Source organism: Siphateles boraxobius, unplaced genomic scaffold (genome assembly GCF_051911475.1).
Source record: "Siphateles boraxobius isolate OS27281-9 unplaced genomic scaffold, OSU_SipBor_1 9, whole genome shotgun sequence".
NCBI classification, from domain to species: domain Eukaryota; kingdom Metazoa; phylum Chordata; class Actinopteri; order Cypriniformes; family Leuciscidae; genus Siphateles; species Siphateles boraxobius.
Window position 1 is genome coordinate 29001475 of NW_027509219.1, and position 15766 is coordinate 29017240.

The 15766-nt window shown below is 37.8% G+C and overlaps 2 protein-coding genes across 3 annotated transcripts in view; one reads left to right on the forward strand and one right to left on the reverse strand.

The window, feature by feature from the left end:
- doc2g (double C2-like domains, gamma) overlaps window positions 1–15766 on the reverse strand; it is a 115690-nt gene that overhangs the window by 98857 nt on the left and 1067 nt on the right. The gene's annotated exons all lie outside the window — the stretch shown is intronic.
- The window catches only part of cabp4 (calcium binding protein 4), a 29781-nt gene that overhangs the window by 12567 nt on the left and 1448 nt on the right, over window positions 1–15766 (forward strand). The window contains exons 5-7 of the mRNA XM_077222709.1: window positions 9956–10099; window positions 11017–11126; window positions 11285–11432. Of these exons, the coding sequence (XP_077078824.1) occupies window positions 9956–10099; window positions 11017–11126; window positions 11285–11432 (402 nt within the window). The remainder of the gene's footprint in view (window positions 1–9955; window positions 10100–11016; window positions 11127–11284; window positions 11433–15766) is intronic.

Genomic DNA, 15766 nt, shown 5'->3' on the forward strand with positions numbered 1-15766 from the left:
ATATGTGTGTGTGTGTGTGTGTGTATGTATATATAGCCTATATATAAGTCATAAAGTCCTAAAATGCCTACGTGTATTGCATTAGCTTAAACTGGGATCATAGCACTTGCATATTGTTGTCCTCCTATTGTTAGTTTAACTGTAAATCGCTTTGGATAAAAGCGTCTGCTAAATGACTAAATGTAAAATTGGCTTGACATTCGCACATTTAGGGACCGTCTCTAAAGTTGCATACAACATTGCCATGTACGTTTCTAACTTCAATAGCAAACTTAACTTTATTTGAATAAATATCAAAAATCCAAAGGGTGCACATTATGCCTGACACTACATGAACACTTTACAGTTGGTTTTATGACTGTAAGTCGTTCTATTCAAATGCTATTGAAGTTAGAAACGTGTATACCAAAGTCGTATAAACTTTAGCGACGGTCCCTAAATGTGCGAATGTCCAACATGAAGCCATCTTTATGCCAGTCTATCACTGGGAAACGCTCAGCTGTGCGCGTTATTCTGAGTCCATCTGCTTGCCTGTGAGTTTGGACTTTTACATCACTAGTCCATTAAGCTACGTTAAGCGTTGTACAGGTCTAGCAGGATAATCCTGAAGTATTTAGGGAAACCCTAATAGCCTGCATGCAGCACATCGCCACAATGTAAAGTTAAGGCAACTAAACAACCAAGAGAAATATATGTCGACCTCAAAAATGTAACATTGGATCTGTATATCCGCATCAGGGAATAACATTATGATCTCGTTCACGGTAGAGAAATATGCATGTAGGCTACACAGGAAACGTAACCGTGAAGGCACCGAATTTAACAAAAACAGCCGTCATAATAATCACAAATAAACTTGCATTGCTGTAAATGAGTTTTATGAATGAATGACTTGCTCTAATTTTGCTGGTCTTCGTCAACAACACACTTGCACCCCCTGCTGGTGAGATCGACTAACAGCAGATGGAGAGTATGCTCGGCAATCTTCTGCTTTTCCTGCAGTTTCTGGACGTCAATGTTGAATTTACGGTCGAATTTGAACCACTGAATTTGTAGAAGCGAATTTGCAAAGCGAAATAAAATGGACCGAAAATTGCCTGTTGAATATTATAGGTTGTATTTTTAAACAGTTAGAATATTTTGGAAGTGAAATATGAAGGGTGAATATGGATTATTGAATTTTTAATAATAAAAATGTGTTTGAAATGTTTTTAATTGAAATATTCACAGCTTAAATATTCAACCATGTTGAATTTCAGCCCATAAAAATGCAAGCCCTAAAAATACAATGCATTAAAATGCAAGCGTGGTTAATGCAATACCTATTTTTTTTCCAAGTAGTGCAATTCAACAGGCTTTTTATTTCAAAAACATTTGACATTATTTTACTTCCATACATACTTGCGTCCTGTCGTCATCATCTATGTGGGCTGCATCTCGACATTGATTGGTTTGTAAATGGACGTGCGTCTGACGTCAGCGTGTTGTCAATGCGGCGGGTAACTTTGACATTATGAATGAACAGACGCATATCGTTGCAACTGTATTGTTATTTTTATGGCATAATTACCTGCAGCACCAACTATACACAAGGCTAGTTCAAATTCGCCAAATGAACGTCCTCGTCGTGCGAACATTTTATCGTCGCCGGCAGGAAAGGAGGAGAAGACTGCAAGCAATCATGCGAGCTCTTTTTTTTTGTGAATTTTTTCCAGTTGACTTCTAATTATGTCATCAGACCATACTTCAATTAAAAACCTCGTCTCCTCCTCTCCCCATGTGCGTACGGCTCATTTTTCCTGCCATCTTCTGTTTTTTCGGCTATGCGGGAACCACTGGAACTTCCTGTAAAAGGTCTGAAAGTCCGAACCATACAGAAATGCTTTCACACTATAAACGAACCAAACCTTTGTTCAGTTTGATCCGGATCGAGACTACCTCTTTTCGTCGGACCAAATTTTATCTGTTTGGTCCGGACCGTGGTCCGGGGGAGGTTTCACACCTGCAATTTTGATTCGGACCAAACTGAAAAGTCCGAAAGTCCGGACCAAACAAGGTAGGTGTGAAAGGGCCCTTAGACGCTGCCAGGGACGTCACTAGGCCCTTTTTAGGGGGGCTTTAGCCCCCCTAAACTTCTGCCTAGCCCCCCTAAAAATTTGCTGATTAATATACACAAATTTGTGTTCGCTTCAGTCTTGTTAATCAGATTCAGCTCATTCTTCATCTTCAATCCGCAGCAGCGCCGAGCATAGAGCACGTCAGAAACAGAGGACAGGGTGTGTGTGTTCATCTGAGCCTCATTGGTCTGTCACTGCTCGTCAATGTCAGAATATTTGAGATGACCAATCAAATCAAAGTAGGCGGGCTTTATGTTCACAGACGCTGCTGAGCGCGAAATCCTCAAATTTTAGCAGAGCAACTCGACGCTTCAGTGAACGATAAAGTGCGACTGCGAGATAAGATGTAAGTAAGTAGTGGCTAAACTTATCGTTTCATATTTGACAGTTCTTTTAGGTCATTATAAATGTTAAACGAATTACAAAAAATAATCTGGCAAACTAATATAACGTTAGTTTAATTTCGCCATCCACATGAACTGCCTTTGTAACTCATGTAACGTTAGCCTGCCCTAATGTAATAATTAGTTTACTGTCATTGTGAGGGGACAATAAACATTAACATAGCCGTTTTTATCATGTTAGGCACATGATTAATAATGAATGTGTACATATTGAGAATATAATACAAATTGTAGCCTTTTGTAAATTAAAAAAGCTCAGCTTTATAGGAGGGAAAGAAAAAAGGGCAAGATGAGAAGACTGAAAAAAAGAAAGGAGGATGGAGATGAGGAGAGAGCAGGTGTTGACAAATAATTTACTGCCCGCTGACATGTTTTTAAAGCTATTTCTTATCCTTTTTTTTATGGTCTTCAAACGTCTTGAAATGCACATATCAGAGAAATATAACATTTGAACCCCCACCCCCACAAATTTAAGACCTCTTTGATTATAAAGCCCTGTCTATGGCTCTGATACAGCGTGAAATTGTAAGTTGTTTTTAATTATCTGCTTACCTTTAGCTACGTTTTCTTGAGGTAAAAAGGAAAGGGGATATTTTGGTTTGCTATGGAAAACTGTAGCAAAATGCAAGAAATGGTTAACTTAGCAAGCTAATCAAATTTCACTATGACCTTAAAATTCTGGTTCTTGGGTAAAACTGTATGCAAGCCAAACTACACAGCGAAATTACAATCTGATTGAACCAATCCACAGTGCAGTTACAGTAATTAGTGTAATTAAATAGCATTATGCGGACAACTTATCTTATATAGAGAGGAATTAGATCAGTATGCTATTACTTTATCATACATTTACATGAGGAGACAGATAGCATTTCAGTCATTGCTTATAGAATAACTCATCAGGAGCAAAGTCTGGCCTAAGTAAATTTCCCCATGCAGCTTTGATATGTCTAAAAGCTAACATTACAGTAACTTTTCTGTAACACAGTAGAAATGGAAAGAAGAGGATATGTCTGTCACGTTTTACTTGTTAACATCTTGGTTTCTTGACTGGTTGTTGATATAAGTGTAGCTCTAGATGTGAGTGCAAAAATTTTGCAAACGCAAGTTAAAAATACCCTGGGGGCTAAGCCCCCCCTGTCTTCCAATCCTAGTGACGTCCCTGGACGCTGCCCCTTTAAGACCGAGTGCAGATCTAATAGGTGAATGATGCACCATCATTTTCTCCCAACTATTTACGTCCATTTAAGACATAAAATGTGTTTCAGTGAATCTCAGAGCTGGTCATGTTTATATTTTATGAATATTTGATAGTTTAGATCCGCACATGAAGCCCAAAGTTAAGTATACTTTTCTTCTCTCTTTGCAGTCCATTTCGGAGCGCGCGTCGCGTGAACAGCGTCTCTTGCGCAGATTTTTGTGCTTTTAATAGCTCTTTTAATGGTTAAACGCGTCCACAATTTAGCAACAGTAGAGTCTGCATTTTACAACAATCACCGATCGTGCTGATTCTGACGGTACGTTTGGGTTTTAGGAAGAAATGACAGCGCATCGCTGTGAAGGGAAGGAAGTAGCGCTAGACAGAATGAGTTGTAATGGTTTCATCTCAAATATCTTTTTTTCTAATCTTTGAATCTTGGAAATCTAAAATAAAATTAGAATAATATCCCAGATCTAAAGTGTAACCACGTTTGAATGTTTAGTTCTGTCCTCATTGTCACTCATTAAGCAGGGCTGTCATGTGTGAGCGCTTGTGGCTCCGCGTGAGAGATCGCTCTCTCTCTCTCTCTCTCTCTCTGGACTGCGAATAGCAAAAGTGCATCACAGACAAATGGTTTAATATTATCATATATAGAAATGGCTGAAATTCAGCCCCGGGGCCCGTTTAATACCGAGTTCGGTACTCAGCCCTAATCATTAACAAGCCGAACAGTGAATGAAACGAAGCGAATGTACAAGCCATAGTGTGACATGCGTAGACCAATGGTGTAAACAATCATAGATGACGATGACCGCGCACGGGTTTTTATTTAAAAGAAAGAACGTAGCCTACGTTTGTCTGTAGGCATAAGCAACTTTCACAATACTAACTAAAATATAATCAATATTATTTTATTTAATTTGTATTAGTTGTTTGAAGAGTAAAAAAATAATCGGTCGGTCTTAACCAGTGTTGTGCAAGTTACTCCCAAACTGTAATAGCCTACATTATATATTACTTGTTACTGTTATTTAAAAGTAATTCATTACCTTACGATATTACTGTCTCAGAATTGTAATGCGTTACATTACTCCTGTATTACTTTTGAGTTACTTTCACCAAAATAACTATACAGGAGTAGAACTTAACATTCTAAAATGACTAGGGCTGTAACGATATGCCATATCATATGAAACCGAAATCGCGACACTCAGATCCACGAACCTGCAGAATCGCGACACACCCCTTCCAACTCCCAGCGTTATCCTTCCCGTCCAGATCCAATGCTACCACATCTTTAAATTACTATTATCTCAAGTTAACTTAACATTATAAAATACGTAGACCTACACCACAAAACTAGTTGAGGATAAATTATTTAAAATTTGGGAATTCCAGCTTTATGGACATGACATTTGCAGTCAAAACTTGAAATATAAATTCTCAGAAAATGCATTAATACCAAAATATTGAAATGTCTGTTTATCCATAGGCTCCTCCCTGAAAGGAGTTCAGACATTAGAAAAATACCAGTCTACACATGCGTTTTATATTTAATATTAGGGAAATAGACATTCATGCATGACAAAAAATCTTTAACTTTAAGGAGGCAACGATATTTTTTTTTTTGTAATTCTGTGAATTACACTGCGCAAATCGGATGAAGAAGGGTTGGCTCTCCACAGAACATAAAATATTCATTTTATTTTATTTTTCGTGTTCACATTTATGAGGAAAAAACAATGTTACAGACGTGACAGTTATCCGTTATGGACGTGACCGCTCTGAAGCGGCACTAAAAGACTGCTTTACAACTTTCACAGAGACCTTACACACACAAAGCCATTCTTTAAAGTGAATTTCGTTTTGTATCAATTGTATCTTAATTTTAATCAATGTTTCGTCAACCAATTGCCTGGATTTAAGCGCGCGTGAACTGGAGCGCGTCTCATAAATGAACCGAAACTCAGCGTATAAGTATATAGCCATTCACGGACTCGAAAAATACATCTATATTGAAATGTCTACTTGTAAACAGAACAATTCAAAACGAAAGAAAACAGACTGCTCTCTGCTTATGAAATGAAATGTGCATTTCTCTCTGGTGCATTCACTACTGCGAAGATCGCGAGTCAGCATCGTCAACTTCATCTTGACTTTATTAATAAACAATTAAAATTTCTCCTATTTGACATATTCATAATCATTGCTTTTGCTGGTTCTTTGTGACAGCTTTTAGGTGCTTTATCGGGAGCGCCGCCGCCCTTAAGCTACATGAACGCGTCACCACCGCATCAAAAATATGATTGCGTGATGAAAACATGAAAAATACCACATAAACATAGCCTAACTGTTTAGAAAAAGCCTAATACGCATACGTCCATCTCGCGAATTTATAGTCTTCTTCATGCCATCTTCACCATTAGCCGCTTTTCCTCTGGCCAGCGCGAGCACAGAGGCCGAAATCATACCTCACGGCACTCCTGTAAAAAATAAATCGCTATACAAATATATCAGACGCTGCCATTTAGTCTTTATTTACAGACTTGGACACCACACGCGGCTATTGACTGACCACGAACAGGTAATTTAGCCTACTTGCATTTTTCATTCGTTAATGTCTCGCGGTCTTGCTGTTTTTTGTTTTACAATTAAAACCTAAAGTCTGTTGTAACGCAAGCCTTACTGAACATGTACCGAGTAAAATATTACTGAAAATTGATAAGTAATGCCTTACACTACTGCGTTACAGCAAAAAGTAATATGTTACTGTAATGCATTACTTTTGCAACGCGTTACTCCCAACACTGGTCTTAAAGGGTTAGTTCACCCAAAAATGAAAATTAAGTCATTAATTACTCACCCCCATGCTGTACCAACCCCGTAAGACCTTCGTTCATCTTCGGAACACAAATGAAGATATTTTTGATTAAATCTGAGAGGTGGATCACTGCTACATAGGCTGCCAGAGGGAATGAAACTTGACGGCCCAGAAAGTCATTAAAGAAAATGTTTAAATATTCCATGTGCCTACAGTGGCTCAACTATAAGTTTATCAAGCGACGAGAATACTTTTTTCCCGAAAAAAAAAACATAATAACGACTTTATTCGACTATTCCTTTTCTTCCTTGTGGGCCTGAGACGAGAGTTCAAGAGATTTCCACGACGCATGCGCGAGAACTGAGAAGAGGACGTTCTTCTTCTAATACTTCTTGTTCAGTTCTCGCGCATGCGTCGTGGAAATCTCTTGAACTCTCGTCTCAGGCCCACAAGGAATGAAAAGGAATAGTCGAATAAAGTCGTTATTATGTTTTTTTTTTTCGGGAAAAAAGTAGTCTCGTCGCTTGATAAACTTATAGTTGAGCCACTGTAGGCACATGGATTATTTAAACATGTTCTTTAATGACTTTCTGGGCCGTCAAGTTTCATTCCCTCTGGCAGCCTATGTAGCAGTGATCCACCTCTCAGATTTAATCAAAAATATCTTCATTTGTGTTCCGAAGATGAACGAAGGTCTTACGGGGTTGGTACAGCATGGGGGTGAGTAATTAATGACTTAATTTTCATTTTTGGGTGAACTAACCCTTTAACACAAGTTACAACCGGCAAGTCGGTCGGACTAAAAGGGAAAAAAAAAAAAATTGGGTCGGTCCTAAATTGACAGGGTCGCCCGGGTGACGGCAAACAAGAATATTTTTAAGGATGGCCTGAATGGCATACAGTGGATAGAGAAGTAAGCACTACTGTGCTTAGCATAAGTGAACACACCCATGCTAAAGTTGACTAAAAAGAGGAATAAAAAAAAAATCACCTTTTGGAAATTGATCTTAATGCCTTAATTTAAAAAATGAGGAAAAATAAAACCTTTAAGGACAACAATTTTCTTTGTGAATGAATAATGTATCGTAAATAAATAAATGTTCTTCTTTAAAATACAGGTTGCATAAGTCAGGACACCCCTATGTTAAATTCCCATAGATGGCACCACAAGCCGTCGCTCCTTGGCCGATCGTAGGCTTCTGGTAGGGACGTAGACTTGTAGTAGGGAGGGAAAGTAGGACGGAGCTGAGTCTGTGGTAGATCTGTAAGTAAGCGTCAAAGCTTTGAATTTGATGCGAGCAGCGAGTGGTAGCCAATGCAGTGAGATGAACAGAGGAGTGACGTGAGCCCTTTTGGGCTCATTGAAGACAAGGCGGGCTGGAGCATTCTGGATCATTTGTAGAGGTTTAGTAACACATGATGGAAGTCCAGCTAGAAGAGCATTGCAGTAATCAAGCCTAGAAATAACTAGGGCCTGGACGAGAAGTTGTGTTGCATGCTCAGTTAGGAAAGGCCTGATCTTCCTGATGTTATACATTGCAAACCTGCATGATCGAGCTATCTTTGTAATGTGGTCTGTGAAGGTCAGCTGGTCATCAAATATTACTCCAAGATTTCTGACCGACCTTGATGGGGTGATTGAGGATGACTCTAGCTGGATAGTGAAGTCGTGCTGTAGAGACGACTTGCAGGGAGGACGAGAAGCTCAGTCTTTGCCAGGTTGAGCTGCAGGTGATGTTCCTTCATCCATGCCGAGATGTCCGCCAGACAGCTTGAGATTCGTGTAGCTACTGTGGGATCATCTGGTTGAAATGAGAGGTAGAGCTGGGTGTCATCAGCATAGCAATGGTAAGAGAAACCATGTGCCTGTATGATTGGTCCCAATGATGTGGTGTAGATGGAAAAGAGGAGCGGTCCAAGAACTGAACCCTGAGGAACCCCTGTGTTCAGTTGATGTGCTTTGGATACCTCGCCTCTCCATGTAACCCTGAAGGACCTACCTGTGAGATAGGACTCAAACCAGTGGAGGGAAGTTCCTTTGATGCCCAGTGATGAGAGGATGGACAGAAGGATCTGATGATTCACAGTGTCGAAGGCAGTGATCTTACTTTCCATAAGATCATCTCTCAATGCAAATCAAACCAGCTATTAGGCTAACTGAAATGAAACCATGCCAATCTCTAGGTATGGTGAAGGGTATGTGATGATGTGGGATATTTTAATTCCAAAGGCCAAGGGAACTTTATCAGGATGCATAGTATCCTGGATCCATGAAATAACTGGCCTTTAAAAATAAACATCTGCCTGCCTCTAGGGGTGTCCTGACTTATGCAACCTGTATTTTAAGGAAGAACATTTATTTATTTGCGATACATTATTCATTAACAAAGAAAATTGGTGTCCTTAAAGGTTGGATTTTTCCTCATTTTTTTTTAATTAAGGCATTAAGATCAATTTCCAAAAGATGATTTTTTATTCCTCTTTTTAGTCAACTTTAGCATGGGTGTGTTCACTTATGCTAATCACTGTATATAACTAAACTAATTGTCCACCCCTAAAAGAGAAGGAATGTGATACATATATATATATATATATATATATATATATATATATATATATATATATATATATATATATATATTGGTTATATCATTTTCTGTTTTTAAAAATAATGAAATATTATTTAAGTTGATTTTACACACTAAAAGAAATATTGTATCACACATTGAATATCGGATTACTTAACAAGTATGTTTCTTCAGTATCAGGCAGCCCTTATATCATATATCCATTCATGTTTTGTGTTTTTCCAAAAATGGTCAGTGAAAGGAAAACCTTCAGATGTTGAATTTTCAATTAATTTTACTGTATAGGAGATTTGTAATGTTAGCAACCCTGTTACAAAAGTCAGTTTGCAAAACCCTGTCTAAACACAGTATAAAACTCAGATTTTTAATAAAAATTCAATAACTGTGTAAATTGATAAGTAGCACATTTTAATTAATGACAAATTCTGATAAAATAATTAATTTTAGTTACTAAAATAATAAATACAATTTGGATACAGATAAGGATACCAAGACCGCTAATATGGGACAGACCAAACACACCATTTTAAGAGGGGAAACGGATAAATGTGTTTTAAACTAGTTATCTCTTATACTAGGAAAAGTTTTATTATTATTATGAGAACACCACTAATATTTCTCACAATAAAAGAGTAGATTTGCACACACTCACTCACTTTAATTAAGTCTTTCTTTGAAGCCATTTAGAAAAAACTCTGTATGTAAAAATTAATTGTAATATTAATGTTTCATAAAATGTACATATTACAAATAGCAGAATACTATATCCAGTTAGTTGAAGAAAAGTTGGCGATGTGATTAAATGTGATTTCTTTACCCTTTAGAGCTCCACGTAGCATTCAAAGAGTTTGACTATGACCAGGATGGGTATTTGCACTACAAAGATGTTGCAGACTGCATGAGAACCATGGGATACATGCCAACAGAGATGGAACTGATTGAGATCATTCAGCAGATAAAAATGAAATGTGAGTGTGTAGGCTTGAAAACAGTTGCAGATGATGTCATTTGTGTGTCTATTCTACACTGCCTAAGTGTAACGGAGGCCAGCTAGTAGTCGCTGTGTGAGTAAACCTCACTCCTCTGATATCAAAAGGCTCTCTAGCGACAGATGCTAGAGGCTGCAGTCTTTAGCCTCCTTGTTAGAGCACCTGACTCTCAAGCCGGAGACCCGGGTTCGAGGCCCGCTCAGAGCGGGTTGAGTGGGACCCGGGTGAAGGGGGGTTACATTGGTGCCATGACCCGGATGGGAGTGAGGTTTAGGGGGGTGAGATGATGGCCTTCTGGACAGCAGTCAGGTCGGCAGTCTTACCCATGATTGCGGTTTTGAGTAATGAAACAGGCTGGGAGTTTTTAAAAGCCTCAGGAATCTTTTGCAGGTGTTTAGAGTTAATTAGTTGATTCAGATGATTAGGTTAATAGCTCGTTTAGAGACCCTTTTCATGATATGCTAATTTTTTGAGATAGGAATTTTGGGTTTTCATGAGCTGTATGCCAAAATCATCAGTATTAAAACAATAAAAGACCTGAAATATTTCAGTTGATGTGCAATCAATCTAAAATATATGAAAGTTTAATTTTTATCATTACATTATGGAAAATAATGAACTTTATCACAATATGCTAATTTTTTTAGAAGGACCTGTATAACAGTTTTAATATTAACAGTTATTTTAAATGGTAATAATATGTCACAATATTACTTTTTATTGAATAAATGCAGCCTTGATGAAAGAGACTTTTTCAAAAACATTAAAAAATCTTACCAACTCTAAACTTTTGACCGGTAGTGTATGTCAGTTTAAATGTAAAGATATGTATGTATGTATGTGTGTGTGTGTGTGTGTGTGTGTGTGTGTGTGTGTGTGTGTGTGTGTGTTTGTAGGGGGTGGTCATGTGGACTTTGACGATTTCTGTGAATTAATGGGGCCCAGGATGTTGGCTGAGACTGCTCATATGGTCGGTCTAAGGGAGATGCACTGTGCATTCAAACAGGTGAGTACACACTCTAAAGTTGCCTTCAAAGGAAGCTCACTTTGAAGTGTACATTAAATAGAGAACAAAACCCCACCAACATCAAATCGTGATATATTGTATATTTTCCCAACCTATAAATAATATTATATCTTCATGAAACTGAATATCTCTCTTAGTTTGACTGTGACGGTGATGGACGAATCACCTTTGAGGAGCTGAAAGAGTCCACAAAGACGTTGCTCGGTGAGAAACTGAAGAAAGGAGAACTGGAAGAAATTCTGACAGACATCGACCTCAACGGAGATGGGAACGTGGACTTTGATGGTAAGGAAGGCAGAATGCTTTTGAATATGTACTAATGCCTGGCTCACACTACAGGAGTTTTAAAATCCTAACCGATTTTGAAATCTGGTTGCACCACACACTTAAGGAGAATCTTTGCAGATTTTCTTACCTCAAATCTTAAACATGCTCACACTACAAGATTTGAAAATCGCGGCGCATCACACACTACACAATGTTAATAAGATTATCGTGCCAGAGGAAGCGCCTTGATATGATTCCACCATGACCACGTGATCTCACGCAACAGATGGGAAGCGGAAAAGTGGATGTAAACAAAATAGGCTATCTGTCCTTCATATCAAGTCATAATCGTGCAAAGGTTGCCTTGACCAAGGAAAGCAAACTCTTTAAAAAAAAATCATTCTTTTAACATTTAAGGATATTTCTAATGAATGGTGTCAGCTCTGGTCAATACAATGACTCAATGCCATTGATCTCTATGAAGTGACGCATCAGCTTCAGCGTTACCCATGCGCCGGATTGCTGCTCAGCTGAGCCTTATAAAGTGGAGCTCAAAGTTAAAATTAAATATTAAAATAATTAACAGCTTGTTTCATTACACCTTAGAATGAATCTGAATTTTTTTACATTTCCGTTGAATGAACAGTTTTAATGACTCCCTCAAAGGCATGCGCCTTGCCGCCACCTAGTGTCGTAAAAGTGTAACTGCACACTGAGTGACAGCCTGTCTATAACACGCAGAGACGAGCAATGATACTGGTGAAATATCAGCAGAAAGCCTCTCGTTAGGTGAGATTCGATGATCGGAACTAACTGTTGTATAACAAGCTTATTGTCAGGTTTATGTTCTGTTATTATATTATGTGGATCCTTATTTTGACATCTTCTGTTTACTCCACTTTTTTTAGTTTCGGTTTCATTACTGAACACTTTACTAGTCCTCGTGCCTGCTGACAACAGCGTAACACTTATTTATTTACCAATAAATAAATAAATGAAGATAATACCGCATATCACGCAGTTGTCACTCAAAATTACCTCAATGGAAATTCCATAACGTTAACGTTGTTTCTTATTGGATATTGTGACAGTATTGACGTAATCACAATCTTGCTCATCCCGATAAATATCAAACATGTTTGATATGATCGGGGTGAGCCCGATTTGTGTGAGAGCAGATCGGGAGGTGCAAGATTCGATCTGTGAACGCCTCACATTACCAGATAATCTGCGCCGAACATCGGAACCGATCGAGGTCCTCAACAAGATATTTTCTCCGATTCTCGGAAGGGGGAAATCGGGCATTAATCGGCCTAAAACTCCTGTAGTGTGAACCAGGCATATGGGAACTGATGCATGAGTTTACAGTTGAAAAGTCTTTCTCTGGACTATTGAGCAGAGTAGATCAAAGCTCAAGACATTCACTGAGCACTGAACAAGCAAAAGAAAGGCACGTGTAATTTAACAAACAGCCAAAACAATAACCAACTTATGCCTGGCTCACACTACAGGAGTTTTAGGCCGATTTATGCCCGATTTCCCCCTGCCGAGAATCGGAGAAAATATCTTGTCGAGGACCTCGATCGGTTACGATGTTCGGCGCAGATTATCTGGTAATGTGAGGCGTTCACAGATCGAATCTTGCACCTCCCGATCTGCTCACACACAAATCGGGCTCGCCCCGATCATATCAAACATGTTTGATATTTATCGGGATGAGCAAGATTGTGATTACGTCAGTCCTGTCACAATAGCCAATAAGAAACAAGTAGGGCTGTCGTGGTGAAGGAATGAGGTAATTTTGAGTGACTCATCAGCGTGATATGCACATAGACTGTAAAAAAGGATATGCGGTATTATCTTTATTTATTATCTTTATTTATTGGTAAATAAAAGTGTTACACTGTTGTCAGCAGGCACGAAGACTAGTACATGTTCAGTAATGAAACCGAAACAAAAGAAAGTGGAGTAAACAGAAGATACAGTGTCAAAATAAGGGTCCACATAGTATAACAGAACATAAACCTGACACAAGCTTGTTAGATCATTGTTATATAACAGTTAGTTACGATCCTGTAATCTCACCAAACGAGAGGCGCTCTGCTGATATTTCACCATCGTCATTGCTCGTCTCTGCGTGTTATAGACAGGCTGTCACTCAGTCCAGTTACACAGTTAGGCCACTAGGTGGCGGCAAGAGACTGCCTTTGAGTGAGTCATTCATTTCCGTTGAATTAACAAAGAAATTCGGATTCATTCTAATATATATGTAATGAAACAAGCTGTTAATTATTTTAACATTTAATTTTAACATTGAGCTCCACTTTATAACGCTCAGCTGCCCATTCCGGCGCATGGGCAAGGCAACGCTGAAGCTGACACGTCACCTCATAGAGATGACGCCATTCATTAGAAATATCCTTAAATGTTAAAAGGATGATTTTTTTTAAAGATTTCGCTTTTGTTGGTCACATCATATTTTTCAAATATGACTTGATCTGAAGGACAGATATTTAGTTTACATCCACTTTTCCGCTTCCGATCGCTTGCGTGAGATCATGTCATCATGGTGGAATCATATCTGGCATGATAATCTTATTAACATTTTGTAGTGTGTGATGCGCCATGATTTTCAAATCTTGTAGTGTGAGCATGTTTAAGATTTGAGGGAAGAAAATCTGCAAAGATTCTCCTTAAGTGTGTGGTGCAATCAGATTTCAAAATCGGTTAGGATTTTAAAACTCCTGTAGTGTGAGCCAGGCATTACAGAGGTGGAAAGTAACGAATTACATTTACTCGCGTTACGTAATTGAGTAGTTTTTTTGTGTACTTCTACTTTTTAAAGTAGTTTTTAAAATCTGTACTTTTACTTTTACTTAAGTACGTTTTCTTTGAAGTATTGTACTTCGCTACATTTGAAATCATATCCGTTACTGAGTAAAAAATAATAAAACAAGGGGGGGGGAAAAAAAATCACACACTCCGGAAACTACTGAATTGATTGAAGGGCGGGAGAACAAACGCGCAAAAAAGGTGACGCAGACCCAGCTGAAGCTGAAAGCTAAGCGCCAAGCGAATTATGGCCAGTATGAAAAGTAGAAAAAAAGCGTGGTTGTCCTCGAGGATAGATATCCAATTTGCAAAAAATGTGGACTCAAAGTGGCTGCTAAAAGAGGATATAGGACACCATCCCTCCTGCAGATAAAGGTATGTCCCGATTTACGTGATGCAAAGGGAATCCCGGAATCCAGTCATGAAAATGGAATTCATTTAATGCAGATGTCACGTAAAACATGCAAAATAGTGGATGGATGAATACATGGAAAGTAGAATAAATCCAATCGCGACATGGTCTGTGAATATTTAAGCTGAGCACATATAACCCTATTTGTTCTGCTGAGCTGCGTTTGTCTACTACATACTGAAGTACTCGTGACGTTCATGGTGTTTTCAGCGTCTCACAAACAATTTGAGGATATGAATACATGAACATTTCCAGAGTTGTTCTGAGTGAACGCCTAATGAGCATTTTCATAATTGTATTTGAGAAAAACCATTGTCAAATACACAAACAGGTCTTCACTACAACCCATCAAAATAAAAGTTCGGTTTTACTAGGAGAAATTATGACAGAAATATATAACTATTGTAGGCATACAATAGAACGTAGCCTACTTCTCAAAATAATAATAACAACAACAATAATAATACATTTTATTTGAACATTATTTAAAGGAATATTTTTTTTTTGTCCATGGTTTAATTTAGTAAATCTGTTTTTGCAGCGCTTCCCCAAAAAATAAAAATTCACAAGTTTAAATTTACATTTGATTACCACCGTTTTTGATAATATATTTGGATTAAATCATAAAAAGTAGGGGTGTAATGATACTCAAAACTGACTATTCGGTTTTCCCACGGTTTTGACGTCTCGGTTCGGTTTAGAAAGCTAAAAAAAAAAATGTAAACAGTGGTTTAACGCCATGAGAGTATCGCCATTCGAATCGTTGGTTCTGTATTGCGGTTCTTCGGTTTGGTTCGAATATCGTTACACCCCTAATAAAAAGAAACATCAATTTTCTGAATAAAAAATACATTTCATTGGACAATATTATTCTTAAACATTTTAATAAATTATTAATGTTAAAAATGTGTTAATCTAATTCATTATTAATTATCGAATTTAATTGATTAGACATGTTTTATTGAAATTTTAATAAAAAAATGTAATTGTTCAACCAAAAAAAAATCCTGTTTTCATTAATTTAACTGTCATTTTAACTGATGAAAATAATAATAATACCCATAATTTAATCATACAGTTTATTTATTTAACAATTGATTAATACTGT